The sequence below is a fragment of the Apteryx rowi genome, unplaced genomic scaffold (assembly GCF_003343035.1).
Source record: "Apteryx rowi isolate R43461 unplaced genomic scaffold, aptRow1 scaffold_717, whole genome shotgun sequence".
Classification (NCBI taxonomy): domain Eukaryota; kingdom Metazoa; phylum Chordata; class Aves; order Apterygiformes; family Apterygidae; genus Apteryx; species Apteryx rowi.
This window is the reverse complement of record NW_020451002.1, coordinates 310,371-333,996: the sequence shown is the minus strand read 5'-3', so window position 1 is coordinate 333,996 and position 23,626 is coordinate 310,371. Positions and strand designations below refer to the sequence as shown.

The 23,626-nt window shown below is 33.1% G+C and overlaps 1 protein-coding gene across 1 annotated transcript; it reads left to right on the top strand.

The window, feature by feature from the left end:
* Window positions 1-497: 497 nt before the first annotated feature.
* On the top strand, window positions 498-20,080 carry LOC112976326 (beta-1,4-galactosyltransferase 6-like). The gene is given in 11 exon segments (XM_026087436.1): window positions 498-548; window positions 931-1,020; window positions 1,023-1,057; window positions 5,958-6,076; window positions 6,432-6,545; window positions 13,044-13,168; window positions 13,688-13,804; window positions 15,138-15,325; window positions 17,491-17,613; window positions 18,537-18,638; window positions 19,933-20,080. Coding segments are annotated over 11 exon segments (1,212 nt in total).
* Window positions 20,081-23,626: the final 3,546 nt, after the last annotated feature.

The window sequence follows — 23,626 nt, the reverse complement described above, 5'->3', positions numbered from 1 at the left end:
ATACAGCATGATATATTACAAAGTTTCCCTGTAAAACTGATTTCTGTACTTCTATGAAGCTGAGAAATGGTAATTTAATCAAGCATTGTGAAAAAAGTCTTAATTCTTGATATACTACTGGAAGGAGCTTGATTTCTCTAATTGAGAGTTATCTGAGAATTGGATTAAAGCAAAAGATTTTTGCTTTAATAAAGTTGTAAATAGTCCTTAGGTGAATATTYAAATAACAGTGAGCTACCTGTTATTAAAGGCTACAAGGCTTTTTTAAAGGTATTTTTATATTTTAAGAATTCAATTTTTTTTTCCAACTGTCTTGTTTTCAGTCCAACACAGAAAGCTATTAATAACCCACTAGCTATAGAAGCTGGAGACAAAAATGATCCACCTGGTATTTTTAACGGTGTCCTCTGAAATACAGGATGATCCCTTTAATGCCCTAATGTGCTTTGTCATAATGAGTTTTAATAATGCCCTAATCCCAGGACTTTTGATGCGAAATGTGTGGCTATGCTTCCATGACTGCTGATGTAGATCTGGATCAATTCCCAGTAAAAGTTTCCTCTGAATTAGGTATGAGCTGATATTCACACTGCATCTGGATTTGGAGCATTCAGTACAGTATTTGTTTCAAGGTGTCCTAGTGGACATGTTGTTTGATATACTGCACTGAACTTCCCATTCACTTACCTTGTGCACTGTGTGACAGTCTGGATATCTGCATGTTTCTTGAATCAGGAGCATTGTTTCTTGCTTACCRTGGACCATGTACAGTGAAATAAGTACATTTTGAGGAAAACTACTTATAGCTGGCTACATTGCTAGATGTTTTCTTTGATGTAGATGTGAACATGTATCTTCCTTTTCTGTGCATTGTCTTGCACTGCAACAAGAGGGATGATTGGTACAAATGCAGAAAGATAGTAATGGAAGGAAATCTTCATAACAGCAAAGGTAAGGTTTGTGGAAACATGTGCCAAGATCAGGAAGATGACTGGTATAAAATTACCACTAACAATTGAAAAAAGGATTGCTGTGGAAGCCAGCAAACTCTAGTCCTCATTATTCTGCTGTCAGTCAGCCGCAGCAAGTCAATTTGGGAAATGATATATTCAGTTTGGGAGGCTGTTCATAGTGCTTGAAGATATTGGACAAACAGAAGTCAAAGCAGCCTTTACTCACAGGGGCTGACCTATCTGGTGAATCTACTGGTAGAATACCTCTATCTTCTTATTCTCTGACCGCACTAACAGGAAAGATGTATTTTTCTGTTTTACTTCTGGCCTTTATGGATTATCTTGAATGCTTTTTTGCCATCGCTGCTCGTTTACGTGACACGTAAACTGTCTTTCACAGGTCTTCGCTGGCAAAAAGCATGCCAGTAGACTGAATTTATTTTTAGGATGAAGCTAGGGTCTTTGAATCTGCCTGATACTATTAGCTTTTGAAGTAATTCAGTGACAACTCAAGCATCTGCTACTCCCTGAACAGCTGCTGAATGACAATGGAATATAAATTTGGTCAGCTAAAGGCAAGGTGCGATACTCTGTCAGTTTTGAAGCTGGCTACTGCTTCTTAACAGTTACTTGATTTCCTGCTATATGCTCCAGTGTGTTTATGAAAAGATGAGCATAAACAAGAAAAGGCTGGCGTATTATGCTAAGACAGGTACTGTCAGTGTCTACTGCAGCTCATCAGTGACATGCAGAAGGACTGAATTGTAAAAGCTACCTTGACATACAACTTCATGCAAAATACTTGACTGCTACTTGCTGTGCTGTGACACAATGTGATGATTTGAAAATAAATTATCATTTTGTATGTCTCTGCACCTCTGTTTTCTGCAGTTTACCCACATCTTTGATAATGCAGCTTCACGTGCCTGGCAAATATATCCTGATACTGTTGCTATATATTTTATAGACATGCTGACCTCATGGATGGAGTCAGAAACCTATGCTGCATCAATAAAAAAAAAATGTCCTGTCTCAGGAGGATGTTAGGGAGAGGTTACAAATGTGGAAGACGACGTGTGATCATGGATTATTTAATAGAAACTATGGGCCCTGCCCTACTTTGTTACATGGAATTCTCTGGTATAAAGCACTGTTGCTTCCATATCCATACTTTTCATAATTGCTGTTGCGTTAGAGTCCAAAGTAGCTGGGATAAAGCATGTAGAGACTACATGCATAGAGGGAAAGGAGTTGCATTGTGTTTAGATACTTGTCTAGAGCTGGATGGTAGTTTGGCAAGCAAACCAGCCAGGCAGACAAGGTGTTGGAATGGGATATACTTCAAGGATAGCTTGATGTAAACATGGCAAGGCTACATCTTCCCATTGGTAAGAACAGCTCTTGAGTACTTACCCCAAAATGGCAGCAGACTTTGCCTGGTCAGTTTTTGGGTCCTGATTATCTTTTCATGACACCTGTTTTTTAGAGAAATGACTTTTCTAGCTTTGTCTCTCACAAAGGTCTGGTGTTCTTATTTTTCTCTTCTTCCTCACAAGAAGCAAATTGCCCTTCAACAAAGGCAAGATGCAGATGCGCTTGCAGAAAGTCTGTTGTATCAAGGTTTATAATTGCATTCTGATCTGGGCTACAGTAAAGTTTCTCATGAGAGATGAGGACAGCTATGTGATCCTCTTGACTTTCTCATGTACTTGTGTCAAGTTCTGAGTCTCAGTTGTGTACTGTATCAGGTTCCTAAGACTACCACAATAATGTGTTAAGAGTAGATTTTTGTATATTGCTTACACTGACTTCTGGAATAAGTCTTTCCTCTCAGCCACACTGGGGACAGTGCTGGAAAATATCCTCACTGACTGCTAAGTTTCCATAATGATTGACTTTGGGTATGTCTAGTAGATAACACCTGGCTGTTTAACAGATCTAGTATTTGCAATCAATGTGGTTTGGTAGCAGCCGGAAAAATTCCCAAGGCTGGTGAACATGTAAACAGACAAAAAAGCAACAAGCTTGCTTGTTAAGAAAGATGGTATCCTTTTTAAGAAGTTTGAAGATAGGGACTTGCAGTATTGATGATGAAAAGGGAGCAAGAATAAAATGATGAAATGATTTATGGGCTGTCTGATACAGGTCTAAGCATAGATCTCTGGAGGTGCATAGTATCAAATCTAACATGCATCTAAAAGAGCTTTTAATGATTTTGACATAGCATAGTACATTTGCACGGTAGTCACATGGCCATGAAGTTTATGATCTGTTCATAGGTACCTGAAAATGATTATTCTCTTGTAAAATCATAATCTGCTTTTCATTGTCTAGATGATATATAAGGATGCAGAGTAATTCCTGTGAAGAAAAAGTAGTTTGACTTTGTGTAAGGATCCTGGGTATGAACTTTTCTAAAGGAAGAAGAACTCAAAAGAATTTTCAATGTCTTTAAGATAACATTCTTGCCTCTTCCAGGAGTTTATATCTAGCTTCTAGGATTTTTTTTTTCCCCCGTTGCCCAAACAATGTCTTATTAATGAATAGTTTCCTCATTGCAATAAAAAGTGATTCACAAAAAAGTGGTCATATCTTAATAGCAAGTGATATAGGTCTGGACATAATCTAATTCAAGTTACACCTGTGCAAAGAACAAAGTTTGGTATATCCTGAAGTAACTAAATTAATGCTATGCCTCTGTAAACCATTCTGCAGTCTTAAGAACTGAAATGACTTTGACTTTTTGTATCTCATCTCAGAGTACATCTCCGAAGTGAAGAGTTCTGAAATTAGTGTTCACTAAACTGATTAAAAAAAAAAAAATTAGTCTTGGAGTAGGAAGATATTCAAGAAAAGAACTGTGCAGTAATATGTGGGGAAAACAGAAAGGAAGATACCTATTTGAGATATATTAAATTTTGAAAAAAGTCATTTTTTTTGTTAATTAGGAAAATTCTGTCCTGTTTGAAAGGCCAAAACCCACTTATTTTTACTTTCAGGGAAGCTTTGAATTTTAAAATTGTTTGTTCAATGGTAAATGATTGTTTTTGGAGTAACAGATCTATTTACTTTTATGTTGATTCCCAAAGGATAAGGTTTCTTGAGTAAGTATCTTCATATATGACCTCAAGAATTTTACAGATTTTCCCAAAATGTTCAATACAGATACCCTAAAAACACAGAATTTGAATAGAAGAGTACCAATGTAAGAAAATAATTAGAACCCCAAAGTACTACTTAATTGTGAATTGGGTTAAAATTTTGAGGAGTCTTTGTGCAAGTTTTCTGTAAGAAACTTTGAGTGCTTTCTCCTTCAGAGTTGTCTTGGAGCCTGGTAAGAATCATTCTTGTTTGATTGCCTGCCTCCATCATACCATTAGCTGAAGCTTCAAGCTTAAGGCCGAGATCTCTTTTTTTTAAAGTGACATGGGATTTTGAGACAATTTGAGTATCTTGGCCCCTAAATAGCTCTTATGCAGATTTAAATTCTCATTAGCCAAAACTGCTAGTCATGCTGGACAAGGGTTGACAGTTATGCCCCATGTGCAGCATCCAATATGTTCTGACCCTGCCTTTTAAGTGATAATATCTCTTGCTGCTAGTAAAGCAGTCTGAGAGCAAGCAGAACTCTCCATCTGTTCTTAAAAAAAACAACATAAAAATTACAGGGTTTACAGCTATTATTCCTTAAAAGGTTATGTTGGTATTTGGATCTCTGTGGGTGTCAGTAGTATTGTTTGATAATGTGGTGTAACTGGTAACCATATTTTCCTCTGGAAATGTCTCTGTCCTTATAAATAGTTCTCTTTAGTTCTAGTCTTCTGTATTGGGCTATGAGAAGACATGGACTGATCCAGAGGTATTTGTGTCATGCCATTGATGCTGGGACATCTGATAAAGATAGTAAAGTGGAGTTTTTAGTTCCTGAGATAAATTTCTATAGTTTCTCAATCTGTTTAGGACAGCTATTGTTTTTATGGTGTGTTTAGTTCTTACGTCCAATGTCTTAGAGTATTTTTGGTAGGTGTTGGTTACTAGTTACAGGGAGACAAATACCTCCCAGATAAATGGGTGCTTGACATACATGAAATGACAGATGATCCCTTTGATCTGTTTTGCTACCCTGAGTAAAGACTTTTCTGCAAAGGGATTTTGTCCTTTTACATTATTTTTCAAGCCTTGTGAACCACAGGTAGGCATTTACTTGCTCAGATATAAATGCACCTTCTTTTCCAACTTCCTTTCTTCCCTTTTTTTAGGATGAGAGACTGTATTGAGATTTAATTTAGGGCTTTGAGTATAGGGCTGAGATACAGGAATGTTTGGTGCTGTTGCCATTAGTGTGTTGCTTAATTGCTCAGTGTGTTGATTTATTCACCCTTGATGCCTATAATAAATATTTCACGTATAATTATCAAGCATTAATACTTTCACATTGCCAGTTATTTGTAGTAATTATATAATGAAACGACTTCTGGGAGCGAATGAATAGCAGTACATTTTGACTGACAATTGTGTGTTTGCTAATAAGTAAAAAGGGGGATAATGCTCTGGGTCTAAAAAATTGCTAGACATTTTTATTTATCTTATGTGTATGTTGTGTATGTAAATGCATATATGAGAAAGAGCTGGGTGGATATGTGTCTGCATATGAAAACCTATTTATTGGTAAATTGAATGGATTCCTAGTAATGCAAGTTAGTTACTTTTTGTAGGGTAGAGAGAAATGAAACTGTGTTATGTAAAGTGTATATTCATGTTTTCTAATTTTTTTTCTTTTCGTATAGACCCGTGATTGTGAATCCATTTGATTCTTATGTTTTGTTTTTAATATCTGTTGATGAAAGGTTTCATTTTTCATGGATCTTCATCTTGGAAGCAATTAAAGTTCACTAGCCATGAATTCAGACATAGTAATAAATATTGAACACATTATAAATGGATATTAAATTAATTTGAAATACTTCATTTTAATTCAACTGAAAATTTGCTTTTTGTTTTATCAGCAAACACATATCTCTTCATGGTGCAAGCTCGTGGTATAATGTTGAGAGAAAACGTAAAAACAATAGGACACATGATCAGATTGTACACTAACAAAAATACTACACTGAATGGCACAGGTAAGAATATTTCTTATTTAATTTTATTTTTGAAACAGCTTTATGAAAGAAAAAAATGGCATAGCCTGATTATGAAAATCTAGACCCAAGTCCTACTTCTCTGTAACTGGAGTGAAGACAAAATAGTTGCTGTTTATCAGTTTACTTTGAAACTTTAGTAGGAAAAATAAGTTTGTCATAGCTGTAACAAAGATATCTGAATTTAATTGTTGTTATTTTAGTGTTGTATTTTTTTTTAACTATGTTGTTAGGAATTTGTTATTTGAAAAGTTTATGGCAGTCACCTGCATGATGATATATTACAAAAATCAGTGGATACCTTAAGTTTTTACAAAAATCAATTCTTCTTTTTAAGATTATCCCGAAGGAAACAATTCTAGTGACTGTCTTGCTCAAACAACAATGTATCTTCCAGAAAACTTCACTTACTCTCCTTACCAGGCTTGTCCAGAAAAGCTGCCTTACATGAGTAAGTTTTAAACCAACCTTATGTTTATCTAGTAAATTGGATTGCATTTAAATAAAAATGGGATTACTTTATATGAAATGTAATTGTAAACCAGTGGAAATACACAGCAGAAAATAATGAATAAATTATATTTGAGAGTGGACAACAGTGCTTAGCAGAATTCTATAACTCTTGTATTTTTAAACCTCTTGACCTCTTTGCTAATCATCTAGTGATTTTTTTAAATTTTATTTTCAAATCATTTTATTTTTTAGAAATTAGATAATACTAAATACTTTTAATAATACATGGGATTACAGTACCTGTATAGAAAAAGCCTGTTCTGAAATGCATATTTTGAGGAAAAGTTAACAATTTCTTTCTGGAAATATTTTTCCTAATACAAAGATTCATGAGACAGAAACTAGTTCTCGAATCTTCATCATATGTCTTTAGGCAATCATAGTTACAACAGTATAAAAGAAGCTGAACAAGATCATGTAGTGAAGGGAGAGTTGATGGTGATAAGAAAGTTCTAAAGCTCTAGTACTTTCATAAAAAGTGAAAAGTTGTTGATTTCAGGAGAAGGTAAAGTTAAGTTTTTCAAACCTAGATGTTTCAGATCCCAAGCATTATGTGACCCTAGTTCTTATGCAACCTTATGCCTCAAATGTAAACTTTTAATTCAATTTCATAATTCAGCATGAAACTCCTTAACAGGTGAGTATTTTCAAATAAAAGAATTAAGTACTTTGGCACCGTTTTGTTTTGTTGCATTTTTTTTAAAACCAGTAGTATCACAGCTTTCCTAAGTAACAGTATCCCAGTGTAAATGGAACATTTATTAGAAGCAGGTGTTGTGCCATTAAAACAGTTACACAAATTGAGATAGAAAGAGATTCTTGATGTAATTCAGTGGTTTTAACCTGATTTAATAAAGTGACTGAAAGACAGTTAGTGTGACTTTTCTACCTTCAGTTTCTGTAGACTACAAAGCGTACCTTTGTTTGGAAAACTTCTTAAAAATGAGGAAAAAATACAGTTCCTGTTAAGAACTGTAAAATTTCATATAAATTCCCCTATCCTGCAAGCTTGTCCTTCCCCAGAAAAGAAAATTAGGTTCAGACAAAGCCCTGGGCCTGGGCATTTGCACTCCTCAAGTTTGCGGAGAAAGCAAACCTGCAAGACCAGGAGGTGTTAGGAGACTGTGGATTTGAACATAAAAAGGAAGAGAAAAATGGCTCCTGGTGGCGATTGCTTTATCTTGTCCTTCACAACTCGTTTTTTGGGAGATTTTTATGTTGAAGCTTTATAAAATTGCAGCTCCTTGTATAAAACAGTGTTCCTCTTTAGGAACTACTGTTGACATGTGAGTTCATTTACTTTTTCTCAAGAGTTTTTTCTTCTCTGTGAGGAATTGTTGTTACATTGTCTGAGTTGCTGTAGGTTGCAAGGGGTGATTAAGTAAAATTTTTTTTGTGTCCTATATTTGGAAGAAATCATAACTTGTGTCAGTAATGCATGGAATTGAGTTATTGCAGATGTTTTATAGACAGACTTCATATTATATTTTCGAGGAAAGTTCTAATAGCAGCATTAGTATAGATCTCAAAGCTAATTAGTTAAATTGAAATGTCTCATTTGGTGTCAGAATGTTCCAACTAGAGAAGGAGAATCAACAACTCTGTAAATAAGTGCAAATGTGTTGCCAGAAGTGATTGTTAACTAGTATCTGGCAGTATCTGTTATGTTAAAATGTTCATTTTTAGTTGTCATATTTAAAACCAAATGACTAATCTACTGCTTTATACAGGAGAAAATTTGGAGTAGTTTCTAAAGATATTTGGGACACCTTTCAGAATCCTTACCTTGTCATTTAGGCAAACACCTGACTTAAATTGTGGGCTGTCATTCAGCATGAGCAAGTATGCAAATAATTATTTAATATATTAATTCAAAACCATATCATACCAAATGATGTTGCTGACAGCCAAGCATGTCACTGAATTGCTGACCTTTTTTTCTTATAAGAAAAACATGTATCTTACATGTCTGATCAACAAGTAAAGAAGACAGGTTTAACAAGTCAGTAGCTACAAAGAAGAAATTATTTTAGTTTTTTTGAGGACTGATGCATGTGGTAGAAATCCTTTCTGTATATCAGCATAGGAAGAATGCTTTCCAACTGAATTTTGCTTTACTGCATTAGTAGTAGGAATGTATTTTGATTAACATTACTACCTAGTTTTACATAATGATTTTAATTCACTGAGATAGTACTGATAATAAGCAATTCTGTTTTCTCCAGTGGCTCGCTTAATTACTACTGTATTTCCAAAATACAAATAATTAGTCCATTGTCATTTTTAAAACACCATGTGTTAAGAGTTCACCACAGAAAGTGCAGATTTTTATTTCAATATTTCTTATTTGGGGGGGTATTTTGTTTATAATTTTTAATTTTTAAGCTGTGGTTCAGATATGTGAATTGTTATTAAGCAGGTTTTTCAGATTTAATGTTGGTTGTCATGCTTTTCAGAGGAGAGATTCTTGCAAAATTTGGAATTCACAAACTTTATATTTGAAGTGCCTACCTATGTAGAAGTCAGCTGGAGATTGTTTCAAAAGCTCATATTTTCATTTTAAAACAATTTTGTCATAACAGAGTGCTTCTACAGCTTCTGTGCTACTGTTTTTAGCAACAAAAAAGTTTGTTTTTCTTGAGCTGGATGGGTATTTAGAGAACAGTTGTTTGCTTTGATGGTGGAAATATACGATCTAGTAGAATATAAAATTGAATATAGAATATAAACTTGAAAAAGATAATTTTCCAAATAGATTAAGTACTTAATCTACTATTAGTATCATTATTAAACCTAAACTATACAGTACTATTATTAAACATTTGATTTGAAGTATGTGAAGTAATTTTTCATGTCATCTTAGCAAAATCTAAATCTGGAAGTTAGTTAAATTATTAGGAAAACCAAAACTGGCAGCAACGCTAAAAGAATTTTTTTTCCCTATTGTTTTGAATGGAAAAAAAGTTTCCATTACAGCTTTTTTAATCTCAACATAAACATTAATCCAGTGAACAGCACAGTAGAATTGCTTATTACCTGTGTTTCATTTTAATACCTCCACCTCGTTCTATAAACTTTATCTCTTTCACTGTAAGGATACAGCCATATGTATAAAGATACAGCCAAAAGTATGAATCAGTTGCTGTTGCTCATGAGCTTACTTGTATAGAAAACTGTCTCTAGCCAAATAGCAATTAGCTACAGTGTGGTTATAGCTTTATTTCAATTGCTATATGGTGAGCTATAAGGAATATCCAGATCACCTCAGTACCCTGGGGTTAAAAATACCTACACCATTTCTATACAGATATTAACTTTTTTTTTTTTTAATACTAGTAAAAGTAGTCCAGAGGAGGAAGTTCTGCTCTCTCCAAATGTTGTGTATGCTAGTGTACTGTCAAATAGTTAAGTTAGTCCTAATTTTCAGCCTGTGTTTACTTTTTTTTTTCTGCAAGTTAGTCTGATTTTTGCTTGCCTTTCTCCATTAGATTTGGCAAACAGTTGGTTACCATCTATGTACTGAATTCTTCTGTCTTGGAAAAGACTTACATTTTTGTCAGTGTAGATAAACCCAGTTCTCTGAACCTTTCTAAAGTACATTGTTTCTAAACCTGTTGTCCTTCTTGATTTTGTACTGTAGACTTTCTCTAACTTGATTTCCTTTTAAAGAACCATAACCACCTAAAGCCTGATAGCATTAAGGAAACAAACAAAGCCAGTAATCACCTTCTCTGTCTTTCATAGAACACCTGCTAATGTATTCCAGAATGGTATTTTCCATTTTTGTAAAATTGCATTGCATGTTATTGTCTCATATTAATGTGTGAGCTATTATAAACCCTCAAAATCTCTTTCTGCATACTGCAGCATAGCCAGGTAGCTCCCATTTTGTGTGTATGCTTCATTTCTCCTTAACTAGCAGTCCATATCTTTCTTTTTTTTACTTCACTGTATTGATTTCTATACCTATCTCCAATTTGTTGAAATTATTTTGTTTTTGATTCTGTCTTTCAAACTGCTTTCTGTTTCTTCAGCTTTCTTTTTTTTTTTCAAATYGTATAAATTTATTTTTTAATGCAGCATGCTAGATGTGAATGGAAGTAGGAAATACTAATACTTGCAGACCAAGCTTGAGATGCCTTCTCCTGCCTCCCTCAAACTGACAATGAAACATCACTGATTTTAAAAACTTCTTCAATGAGTTCTACACCTTTTTGTTGATTATTATATGCATACCATATTTTTCTCTGTATTAAGTAATAGAATGTTGTGCTGATGTGTCAAAAACTTAGTCATAAAGCACAGCAGATTGTTTCCCTCTACTCTGCTAGGCTGATTACCATATCAAAAAAAAAAAAATGAAGTGGCTTTGATATAATCTATTTTTGAAAAAAAAATCATCCCCTTTATAATATTTAAAAAAAAACCCTGATTTTATAACAATTTATTTCAGAAGAACTTTTTTTACCATAGTTATTTCTGTAGCATGTAAATCCTAAGTGCCTTTCCTTTAAAATATATATATATATATATATATATATATTTATATTGATCATTTTCCTGTGTCCTTTTGGTAGTACTAATCTTTCAGAGATTACTATGGCTAATTTTTAAATACTCTGGAGTGTTTAAAACTCCCCACCAAATTAGATGTATCTGCCTTATCTAAATATTCTTTAACCAGTCCTGGCCTGGGCTCCTATCTTTTTGTTATATTTAAACTCAGCATCTGGTCACAGCTAGGCTTTTCTCAGAAGACCAAGGCATCTGAATCCTTTGCATCATGTGTCGTTTGCTTCCTTTTCTGATGTAGTAATTGACCTTTATTTATCTTTATTTTCCTATTAGATTCTATAAATCGACGAGAAGATTTTTGTTTCTTTTCTGTCTTTTGGTAACTTAAATTGATTTTGTGGTTTGTGGGTTTTTTTGTACCTTTTTATACTGTATATACTGGTCTTTTGTTGTATGCCTTAGTTTCTATATTTTGTATGATTTTTCATTTTCAGGTTATTGAAGAGTTTTGAATAAAACTGCAATGATCATCATATATGCTTCTTTTTTAACTCTGTGTAGGATTAGCTTGTTCTGGGATATTTTTATACAGTCTTTTTCAGGAACTGCCAATTTTCCTTCTCCTAAGAAAACGTGGGTTGTTTAAATCTGCTTTTAGAATATCTTTTCCTTATGCTGCTGTTCTTGATCCTTTTCAAAATTGCCTTCTACATTTATATTGACAATTAGTTCTACATTAGTAATCAGATCCAAACCTAAAATGGCTCTTGTAGTGTCTTCTACTGTCTTCTGAAACCAACCATTATTCTCCAAAAATTTAGACCTTTCCAAAAGATTTAGAAAGTTAGTCAGTTCAGTGTTACAACATGAAGCAATCACAAAATACTTTTCTCCTGTACACATGGATACAGGGGAGAAAATGGGTGCAATTTCTTTGTGCCTTTAAAACTCCAACCCTCTCCAAAAGACTTCTGAATTTTAAGAAAAAATAAGTAGAATATTTTATGAAGTTCAAATAGTTATTGCAAGATTTTTATTTGATGTTCTAATATAGTAGTTGCTGAAGAGCAATTTGAGCTTTTGGTTACTGGGTATTAGACTGCTCTTCTCCCTGAATTTTCATGATTCCCTCTGCTTTTCCTTTTCAGGGTAGACTATTTACTCTAAATCATTTTTTCTTGTTTTGAAGTTTATGCACATGCATAAGCTAAGTGATACACAGCTCTTAGTTGTCAACTAACTGGAAATATTTTCTCATAATAAACAATAACTTGAATTTTTTGCTACCATATTATAGTCTATACTCATTATCTTGCTTTTTTTTTTTCTTTTTTTTTTCCTCTCTCTCTTCAGTAGGCATCTGCAAACGGTTTTCCCTTTGGGCTAATTAGTTCTATCAGTGATACTTCTCAAATCAATAGTCACTTGCTATATATTGGTCTGATGCAGACATTGGTGAATTAATAAGTGAAGGCTGTTCATGAACTGTGCATAGCTATTTAATATTTAAATTGAGGAAGATGGTTGAGTATAGTAATGGTGCATCTCCTTTTGTGTCAAGGTGCAGGCAGGAAGAATTTGATTATCAATTCAATAGTGCAGATGGTGTGAAATCATTAAGAATGATACTTAAAATAAAAGGTGACTTCCAGTTTTCTGGAAGAGGTACAGAGTTCAAATTATTTTGCTTGTTTTACCTCTGAAATGAGGTAAGTATTTTGTTTGCAAGATTTGTATGGGGAAACACTGACATTCATTCTGTAAAAGCTAAATATTAAGAGGAATGCTATAAATTGTCTCTTCTTTACCTGTTGGTAGTATAAATAAATTCCTTATGTTATTTGGCTATGATATAACTTAYAGAATTAGATCTGTTGTCTTAATTGAAATGAATAAATATAGCATATCTTCCTGTACTTAGGAGGCCTTATCAATGTGAATATGAGTGAAATTAGTTTTGATGAAATTCAGGAAGTGTTTTCAAAAGATTTAGACATTAAACCAGGAGGACACTGGAAACCAAAAGACTGTAAGCCACGATGGAAGGTGAGATAATGTTTCTTTTCTTTTTTTTCCTTTCCTGTATGTATACAAGAGTAGTTGACAGTTGCAAGCACTCAGTCTTTTACTACTATATATTTTATATGTATATAGTATACTATAGTATATGTATTATATGCTGTTTGTGTTCAAGAAAAGATTAAAGCTTGGAGAAGAACTTGAACTGGATTGTCGTGAACTTTTAGAAGTTCATGAACTTTGTTATTTTATCATGTGGATATAAACTTCTGTCCTATGTGTACGTTGCTTAAAGTGTTCTTAGAAGCAAATGAACATACAAACAAAATTTTATAGCTTTCATTTCAAAATTATTCCTTCTTTTTTTAATTGTTTGAGCTAAATTCCAAACTGCTTTCCTAGTGGGAATGAAAATGCTGTAAAATATTAAGCCAATTTGAATATAAAGTTGAAAAGTTTATGTAAGTCACAGAAGACTTATCTGTATTGAAATATTAAAATTTAAAAATGTTAATATAATACCTTGACATATATAACTTTTTGAAGGTGGCAATCCTCATTCCTTTTCGGAATCGCCATGAGCATCTTCCAATTTTTTTCCGACACCTGATACCTATGTTGCAGAAGCAGCGGCTGGAATTTGCCTTCTATGTTGTTGAGCAGGTAACAGCATTTACTTGAAATGTGACTCTTCAAGATTCCTTAGTAAAGAGGTTTTGACATTATCGTCAAGATTTGGATAAATCCAAAATTTAACAAATTGTTACTCTGCTGTTTTAATCCATTCAGTGAAAAAGGAAAGTTCATCTCCGTTCCCTAGATTAATCTATAGCCAGAGAGACAYTGCCTTTCTTTGAATACAGGGTGATATTTTATAGCTGATAACACTGCTCTGTCAAATCTATTGCCTTTATAAGTTTTTCATGGTGAAAAAGTATTAGGTTTTGTGCATAAAAATTGAAAATGGTCATTTGCAGAAGGCCATTTTACAACACGCACTTATTTAAATCCAGTCAAAGCCAATAGCTTTAAAGTATATACTATCTGATTAACAAAAGTGAAAGGTAAGGGAAATGTCCATGATATAAAGTTACTCACTAGTACCTTGGCTAGGAGTCTCTTCAGAAACAAAGAATGGATATGGAGGGAACCCCCCCCCCTTTTTTTTTTAAGGTGTTGGGGGAGGGGGGGAATTCTGCAAGCCACAATCAAGGTGCGAAGTAGCTCAGAGTGTTAGCTTAAGGACCATTGTTAACTGTACAAAGTAGGTAGCTGTTCCTTAAAGAAATTACTGGTCTTATTTTTCATGGGCTGTCTTATGCAATATTTTCAGGTGACAAAAATGAAAAAAATTGCAGAAAATAAAGAAAAGGGTCTACTATATTCTATTAAAAAATTGTCATGTATAATGCATTTGTTATATCAAAAGGTCTTGTAAATTATATGGCTTTTTCTGAGCTTAGAGAAATCTTAATTGTTCCCAATTGAAATGTGGAGATTTAACTTGTACTAGAAATAAAAAGAGTTGAATCAAAGTGTTAAGATCTCTAGGAAACTGGAAGTATGTTCTAGTGTGATGTTAACTATAAACATGTAATCAAGTTATAAGCATTTGCACAGCATCTGAAATTCTTAAATAGTCTGTTTTCACAAGAAATGAAAGTGTTTCATATTTAATATGTATCAGCATTTCTTTAACTGGTAATGTCATGATATACTGATCAAGAACACCCATATATTGATACTTTAGAGTTACTATTGCTGCAAGTTGCAAGTGCTGTTAAGTTTTGTGCAAGAGCAGACCTTATAAACTTTTTAAATCAGAAAATGCAGGTGATGTAGTTGGTGCTAACCAGAGTTGTTGTTCTGGTTAGAGGAATAACAGGCATCTTTCTCAGTGTTTTTTTATATGATGGATGATATACTTCTTATATTATTGGAGTAGTTTCTCTTTGTTCTTGATTCTTAAAATTTCTCATTTGTTTTGTGTTTGAAGACAGGTACGCAACCTTTTAATCGTGCAATGCTCTTTAATGTTGGCTTCAAAGAGGCTATGAAGGATGTTGTTTGGGACTGCATAATATTTCATGATGTGGATCACTTGCCTGAAAATGACCGAAATTATTATGGATGTGGAGAAATGCCACGTCATTTTGCAGCAAAGCTGGACAAATACATGTACATGTAAGTAATTAGCTTTATTCATATTGTTTCTTAAAGACCCAGAAACATTCTTAAAGTGTGTTTTAAATCTGTGATAATATCTACAGGAGATGAAACCAATAATACAGCCTCCTGCCATAGTCTTTATGTAAATGAATATCTGATCATATAAAAGGAAGACTTAAGTTTAGTGACTRTATCTAGATGTTGCTAGTTTAAAGATATTATTTAATATTTTCAGTGTTTTAACTTGATGACCCAATATTTGTAGCAGTGAGGTTAATCTTAACAAATTATGGCTATCTGTGTCAAGAGGGAAAAATTTGTCTCGCTTATTAGAAAACTTTTCTGGTTACATAAGCTTTTGCTGTGTTTGTTAACAAAGTTAAGCAGATGATAAGAAAACAAATGACATTTGCAGCAAAATATCATGGGAAAGTTCTTAATTTTCTCATAAGTGTACAATATATTTATGGTTTGTACTGCTTTTTAAACAGAAGATTTCTCTATTGCTTAAACCATTTCATATCTTGTATCCAATCTGTATTGAAATTTGATGAATGTAGTTGGTCCTGCAGCTTCCTTACCTCTGTTCCTTCTGCCATTTCATATTAATGGTGTTTCAGTTGCTTTTTTTAATATTCTGTGAGTACTATCTCAACACTCTTTCAAATCACTTCAGATCATGCTGCAGTTTGTTACTTCCTTCATGTGGRTATTTGCCATCCTAAACATGTATTTGTGAAGCTGATCAATTTTAATATCTGACAGATCAAAAACTATGCATTAGAGATGTGACTGCGTATTTAGACTTAAGGTTGTCAGTCACCTAGCAATCAAAACTTAAAGGATTTTATTTATATATTATATATTATATATTATTCAAATATAATATATATTATATAATATATAAAAATATATATATTTAAAATCTATAAATGCTCATGTGCATGCGTGCGCACACACATGTGTGTGCACACATATATATACCTGCACACATAAAAACCTCAAGCAATTCCGTAATCTGTTATACCCTGGGTTTTTCAGAACCCCTGCAATTTCAGTTAAATATTGGAAGGGATATATAGAAAACTAATTTAGTAACAACCTTCCCTAAAAGCTGTTAAGATTTTAGTGAACCCTCTATTTTCACAGAGATCAAAAATTACATGGCCATTTACAATGGCCATTTATTTTTTTTCCCTGCAGTTGTATGTCCTTTAGTGTCCACAGTGGCTATTGTGGCCTAAGCAATGGTAAATCTTTCTGCAGATAGTCCTAACTCCTTGCGGGTTCCAGATTTGGAGGCATCAAAATTACATTCAGTTACTTTTATCTGATGAAACTGCGAGTTGTTTCTGAAACAGAATCCATTAAAACAAGTGTAGCAGCTTCTGGGAGAAGGACCAATGTGGTCTGGTAACTACTCTTGTAAATGGCCAAGATGGAAGTAACTGCATTGACAGTATTTTCAGAACTGGAAATCACACCACCGGGGCCTTAGTATATTTTGTTATATAGCTATCTTGGCACTTCATGTTGGCCAACTACTTATTATATTTAATAAGTATTTATTAATAGTCAGTGTATGTGTACTGGCAGAAAGCCTATGTATTTTCTTGATTGGAAAGTTTAGCTTCTGAAAACTGCAAAGCTCAGGGTTTTTATAATAATACATATTTTACTGCAATTGAGTATGTACTATTAAATGGTTGCATTTTAATTTTTCACAGTTCTGTAGAATATGGACATGAATTCAAATTACTAGATTGATGGATTACTTATTTTTTTCAATTGCATGAAGGGAACTTTTTCAATAGAATGGAGTCAAAATACAAAAGCTTGAAGGCTTCACTTTACTTTTCATTCAGCTTTAGGTCTAAAGCAACCATCTGAAGTATGCGGTAGACTTCTGTTTCGTGTGATGATACTAACTTGAGCTACTGCCTAATATTACCTTTTATGCAAATCAGACAGTACTGCACACTTTTATTTAGTTTCCTTATGTCTTTGTTAATGCCAGTGATCTGTGAACCAGCTTTCCTTGGTGGATACATTCAGCATCTGTTCCTGTCCTTAGTTTGAATTTTTTTCATTCTTTTTGTTTTATTGAAAGGAATCTTTTAAAGAGAGGTTTACTTATCTAGGTTCAGCTAATAATAAAAAAATGTACCTATCATTTTCAGTCTTCCTTACAATGAGTTCTTTGGCGGTGTAAGTGGACTGACAGCAGAACAATTCAAAAAGATCAATGGGTTTCCAAATGCCTTTTGGGGATGGGGTGGAGAAGATGATGATCTTTGGAACAGGTGAGTGTTCAGTGCTTATGTCTTTCTTACCATTCTGTGATATCCACCACTTGATGGTGATTAGATTTTTTTTTTTTAATTGTTTTATTTTTTTTTGCTTTAAATGAACAAATTCCAACATTTTAAAGGGTTCAGTTTAGAAATATCAGAACATACTATTTAGAAGATATTCTTTCTTCTTGGCTAACTGTGGACAGTTAGCAGGCTTTTCTGAGATAGGTCTAATAATAGTATTAAGCATATTTATGCTCATTCCTTCTATTCCTCTGTGCGTTGCCTTTTGATTTTCATTTCCAGTTATGTTGCTGCTAACATTATGGAATACCATCTCACAGACTATACAGTAAACTTGAATTTAAGTATCTTTCATATCTTAGGAGCAGTGTCCAATAAATTATTCTGTCACTATATTGACAGTCACAAATTGGACAGTAAAACTCACTGTATGGATATTAGTAACTGCTTACAGAAAAAAAATTTTTCCAGTTGTTTTGGGTTTTTAAAACTAGATGCCTGTATGAGTTTGTTTGTTTGTTTATTTATTTATTTTAAAGGACAGATCTTGCAAGCATAAGTATAAAAACGTACTATTTTTATATTTTCTCATACTGTTGTGCCATCAGAATAAAGCAGGAAACACTAAATATAAAATGATTAATATAGCACACTTCACTGGTTTTGCCAGCTTTATCAGTTCCGGGCATAGGAGTCTGTTGTTTTTTCTCTGACAAAAAGAATCAAAGAACAACACTTTTGGGTTTTGTTTTTGTTTTTGAAACAGAGGAACTTTTTTATGAAGAGAATGTCAGTGAATGCAAAGAATCAGCTTTAAAAGATTTGATGCGTATTTTTTACTCTTGCTATGACTTTTAAAAACATCTTTTTAATATTCTTTATACAAATGTTTATATTTTATACTGTAGGGTTCACTATGCTGGATACAATGTAACAAGACCAGAGGGAGATTTAGGGAAGTACAAATCCATTCCTCACCATCACAGAGGTGAAGTCCAATTTTTAGGACGGTAAGAGAAACAGAATACTGTTCAAATACTAGAGCTAAAGGTATAAAGATTTTTATCTTGTATACATCTTCTACACATAAAAGTAAGCAGTCAGTGCCTGTCAGTACTACTCCTTTAGTGCTAAACTCAGTATTTTCTTAAAACTTAGTATATTTGGCTGTGTGGGTTTTGTTTTATTTAACCAGGAGAGAGACTTGAGTCTGTGTGCCAGAAGATACTGTTATCATACTCTCTGAAGCAGAATGTTATTGTTCTGTTATTGAAGAATACTATTGTATTGTAATACTTCTCTGTTCAGACATTAGTGTTGGAAGGGCTCCCCTAGTTTGTATATTTAGACATTCTTCAAAAGGAAGCAGTACAGCCTGTGTAAAAGAGACTTTAAAGCTCAAGAATTGGTTTCTTCCATCATATTTCTTTCTTTTCTTAGAAACAGGTCCTGTTTACATTCACCTGACCTTTTTATTTCTAAATTCCTCTCTTTTGCTGCAAAGATGCAAAATAGTTTAATTGGCCAGTAGGTTCTGGCTGCCCTAAAGTAGAATAGCAGCCAGAATATAGTAGTTGAGATATACCTAAAAGTTAAAACATATAACACAGAATAAAAGGTTTATAGTGAATGTTTAAAGATAATTAGAAATACTGCTTGTGTCATCAGTGGCTGTCTCTTTCTGAGAACATCTTTATTTAAAAATTATGAATAAAGCAGAAAGTAGACACAAATAATGTACGCTAGAAATAAATACATATGTGACTTGAAACTAAAGTGTACATATCAGTAATCTGATAACATAAAATTTTGGTTTTTAATCAACTCAAATTTAGATGTTTTCAAATGTAGGAGACAAGGTTAAAATTAAAATAGATTCAGACATTTAAACATACAGGTATGCACAGTGAAGGCACCTAAATCTTCTCTGACCTCTGTAGTGATGTATTAAAGCAAAAGAAGATGAAGAAATTGAATGTCCTTTAAAATCGGTTTCATTTGCAACCACAAAAATATATGCATTAATTATCTTCTGTCCTTATCATAACTTGTGTATGTGAATATAAAATGTAAGTGAGAATCTGATGTACAAAAAAAAAACCAAAAAACACCTCTTGCAAAAAGTAACTGGCTTTTAAAGCTCAGGTAGGTAACTTGGTAATTTCTAAGTACTGAGAGATACTTTCAAAATTTAAAGCATATAATATTTCACAATGAAATGACTGTTAGTGTCATACCTTAACATCAGTTAAACTGTTACTTCCAAATCTTTCTCATGTTTTCTCCTTCCAACTCCCTCTGCAGATACAAACTTCTGAGGTATTCCAGAGAACGTCAGTACATTGATGGGTTGAACAATTTAATATATACTCCTAAAGTATTTGTCAGTAGGTTATATAAAAATATAACTGTAAATCTCATACCAGAACTTGCTCCCATTAGAGACTATTGATGGAAATGGAATGACAAGCTACGCTACTGAAGTAAACATTAATACTGAAAGCTACTAATAGACACTACAGACACTATAAAAAAATAAAAATAAATAAAAAACAACAACAAACAGCAGCTTAGAATTAGGGATTTTTGACCATTTGATGATGCATATTTGGGATGAGAAGTAAAATGATTGTATGTACCATGCATTTTGTTCTGAAGGAAAAGCCAGCAGCTACCACTCAGATGTTTACAGCATGAAACTACTGTCCAAGCCTTCGTTCTCCGTGTTCTCTATCTTAACCACTCAATTAACTAAACTGCAGAAAAAGACCTGTAGCTTGTCTGGAAGTTGGGAGAGAGGCCTCCTCTTCCAGGAATTTTTTATACTGCTCCCTCCCTTCTTCCCATCCCTGTATTTAAATGAATGCTTTTGTTCCTTTTTAAACCGTGTTTTGTAAATATGTGATGTAAATTAATGTGTGTACATTGCTTTTAAATTGCTCAATATTTTATGCTTCAGTATGTATTCGAGTGTGTTCTTGTTTGAATTCTATAGGAATGTTTTTATTAGCATGAAAGAACAAGTGTAAAATATAAGTATGCTTAAAAAAGGTTATACCTTATGTGAAATGAAGGAAATATTCATTGTTGGCCAGCTATGACTGTAAACTGTTATACTAGTTTTGAGCTTTAGGCCTCCTGCATATCTATATAAAAGAATCAGTTTCATCTATGAACTTGCAAGAAAGCTTTTAACTTTATTTATTGCCAGCAAGATCCTACAATTCTCTGCCTACCATCTAAATCATATTTATATGCATATTGCATGTGTATTATGGAAAATCCTGTGGTAGTTGTGTATTATGATCTACAGGAACTCTAACTGCTTCCACGTGTGCCACTGGTGTCAGTGTCAGGGATTTTAATGCCTAAAACAATGTGTCTGGGTGCGTACGGTATTTTGGTATTGTTCTCTTTATCTCTCTCTCTCTTTTTCTTTTCTTTTTTTTCTTTTTTTTATCCTAGTAAACAGCACTTTTATTCCTCCAAAATCAGAAGAGCCAAAAATGTATCTTCATTGGAAGAATATTAAAGTTACATTTTTAAGAAAATAATAAAACATAGTCCTAATGCTTGCAGTGTGGGATTTTCAGAAACACACAGTGTTGGTCAAACTATTCCACTGATTATGATGGTATAGTGGAACTGAAATTAGGCCAATCCCAAGTGCTTTTTAAAATTCCACCTGTAATATATTAATATAGTTTTTTAAGGGCCTATTCTAGTAGAGTGCTGCATACTTCTATGATGCACTAAGTATCCTCAAGTCTATGACTTTCAATGAGATTGAGGTTGCACAGACCTACCAAGGATAGGTCCTGTCTGTTTCTCTATTTTTGTGGTGTTAAATGTATGAGCAATTAGGCTCTCTCCTTGGTTTAGAACGAAAACCGTATCTTCAGATTTTATGTTTGCTTGTAATGTTATGTTACCTAAAAGGATTCCATTCCTAAGCATTATTTTTTCCTAATATTTTTATACGTCCCTTGTTAATACTAAGGAAATGGACTGAATTGTTTATTTTCTATGTTAAGGCAAAGATATTGACCAAGAACTACTGAACTGTTTTGTTTGTCACAATTCAACTCTTTAAGAACCAAAGACTGACCTCTGCTCCCATGAAGAACGGAAAGCAGTACGTGATAAGGATTGTTTATCAATAGAGTGTTCTGTAAGAGTGTTGACAAAGAATACTAACTTTAACTCATTACTACGTGTTGGTCTCCTGAAATACTGCCACAGATAGTGTGGTGCTGTGTGTATTTGAGGGTTTTTTTGCCATAAACACAGCTTTTTTTCTTTGATATCCCAGCAGTAAATTTTGCCCTTAGCCATTCTTAAGTAAAGTTATAGCTTATTTTTAGACATCCCAAGTATTTTATAAAAATGTAATGATTTGACTGAAGTAGTTAAGAGCAGATTGTAAGGTATATTTTAAACCATATCGAAATGACCTTAAAATCTATTAGTTATCTAATATGCTTTAGCAATGATGTAATGCAATGCAAATAACAAAAAAGTAAATATAAAGTGAACAAAACATCCTTCAAAAGCATGCTTAAGTGGTTTCATTACCTCCTGATATATTTTTCCATAACTGAGTGTATAGAATATTCTGAGGCATATGGGTAAATACAAAATAGTTAATATACTGTATGAACAATTATATCCTCAAAATAAAATTGGTCTTATTTCATAACAGACTAATACAATTCTTTAAGAACTGATGAAATTAATAATTTTTAAATCCCTGATGTAATTTTGAAGTGATTTCTGATTTTCAGTACTTACGATTTCACACCTTTGATTATGGGACGTCTTTCAGTATTGTAGGTCTGTTCCTTTTTCTGAAGCATGTTTTTGTGCCCATTTGTTAAGAATGTGGGAGGCATTCTGTGAAATTAATGTGCAATTTTTATTCTAGTGCGTATATATATATATGTATATATACATATATACATCCTATATTACACATTAATATGCTGTAGCTGAACTAATATAACTTTACAGGTCTAAGTGATTAATCATGTGTGGTCTTAGAAAAATGTGATTTAAACCAATATGTGAATGGATTATGACATATAGCTCAGTTATCTTTAACATTTTAACTATTAGAGCCCCAGGGTGACATATGTTAAATTATGAAATGTTAACCAAATATTAACCAAAATATCTTTTATCACTTTTTTTGGAAATTTTAAAAGTTGCCATCTTAAATTACACCAAAATAGTGTATGTATACTACCTGCTTGAACTCAGTACTATTCTGTAGTGAATTTTAACATAGACAGTGCCTTCAAACAAAATAAATGAGATGCAGAGCTAAGAGTTGTGCACATTCCTTTTGATATTTTCATAATTCTTGTAAAATATAGAGAGAAGCCAAACACATTGGCTTTTCCATTCCTGACAAGGCAAATTAAGTACGTCTTCTCTTCAAGGAGATAACATGGAGAAGACAGAGGAAGTATTTTTCAAGATTCTGAAGGCCTTGCAAATTAACAAGTAAAAATGTTACAGAAACATTGACAGTGGAATCTAGCTGATAAGCTAAGACACTTTTAAGCCCACCTGCTGTATTTTAAATTTAAGAAGAATATAAAACAAAAAATCCATTTTGAAATAGAGATCATATTGAAAAACAAGTGCAAAATATATGTTCTTTTTGAATCTTGCGGGTCTATTTTTCTATCATTATGTTTACTAATGCTATGTTATAGTGGGTTACTAAGGAGCCAGTTATTTAAAAATATTAAAATGACACGCTGCATATCAGCAAGAGGAAGTGTACTTAAGATTATTTTATTTGTAGAGGTTATGTAAGGTAGGCTTAATGAAAAATGCACTGAAACAAATGCTGGGAATTTCCTGTGTACTATCATAGGGGTTTTTTGTTTTGTTTTGTTGTTCATGAAAATGTTTGTACTTTTTTATCATTGTCTTTTCTGAAATATAATGTTCTAAAGATTGTGTTGGTTTGTTTATTCTGAGGTTTTCT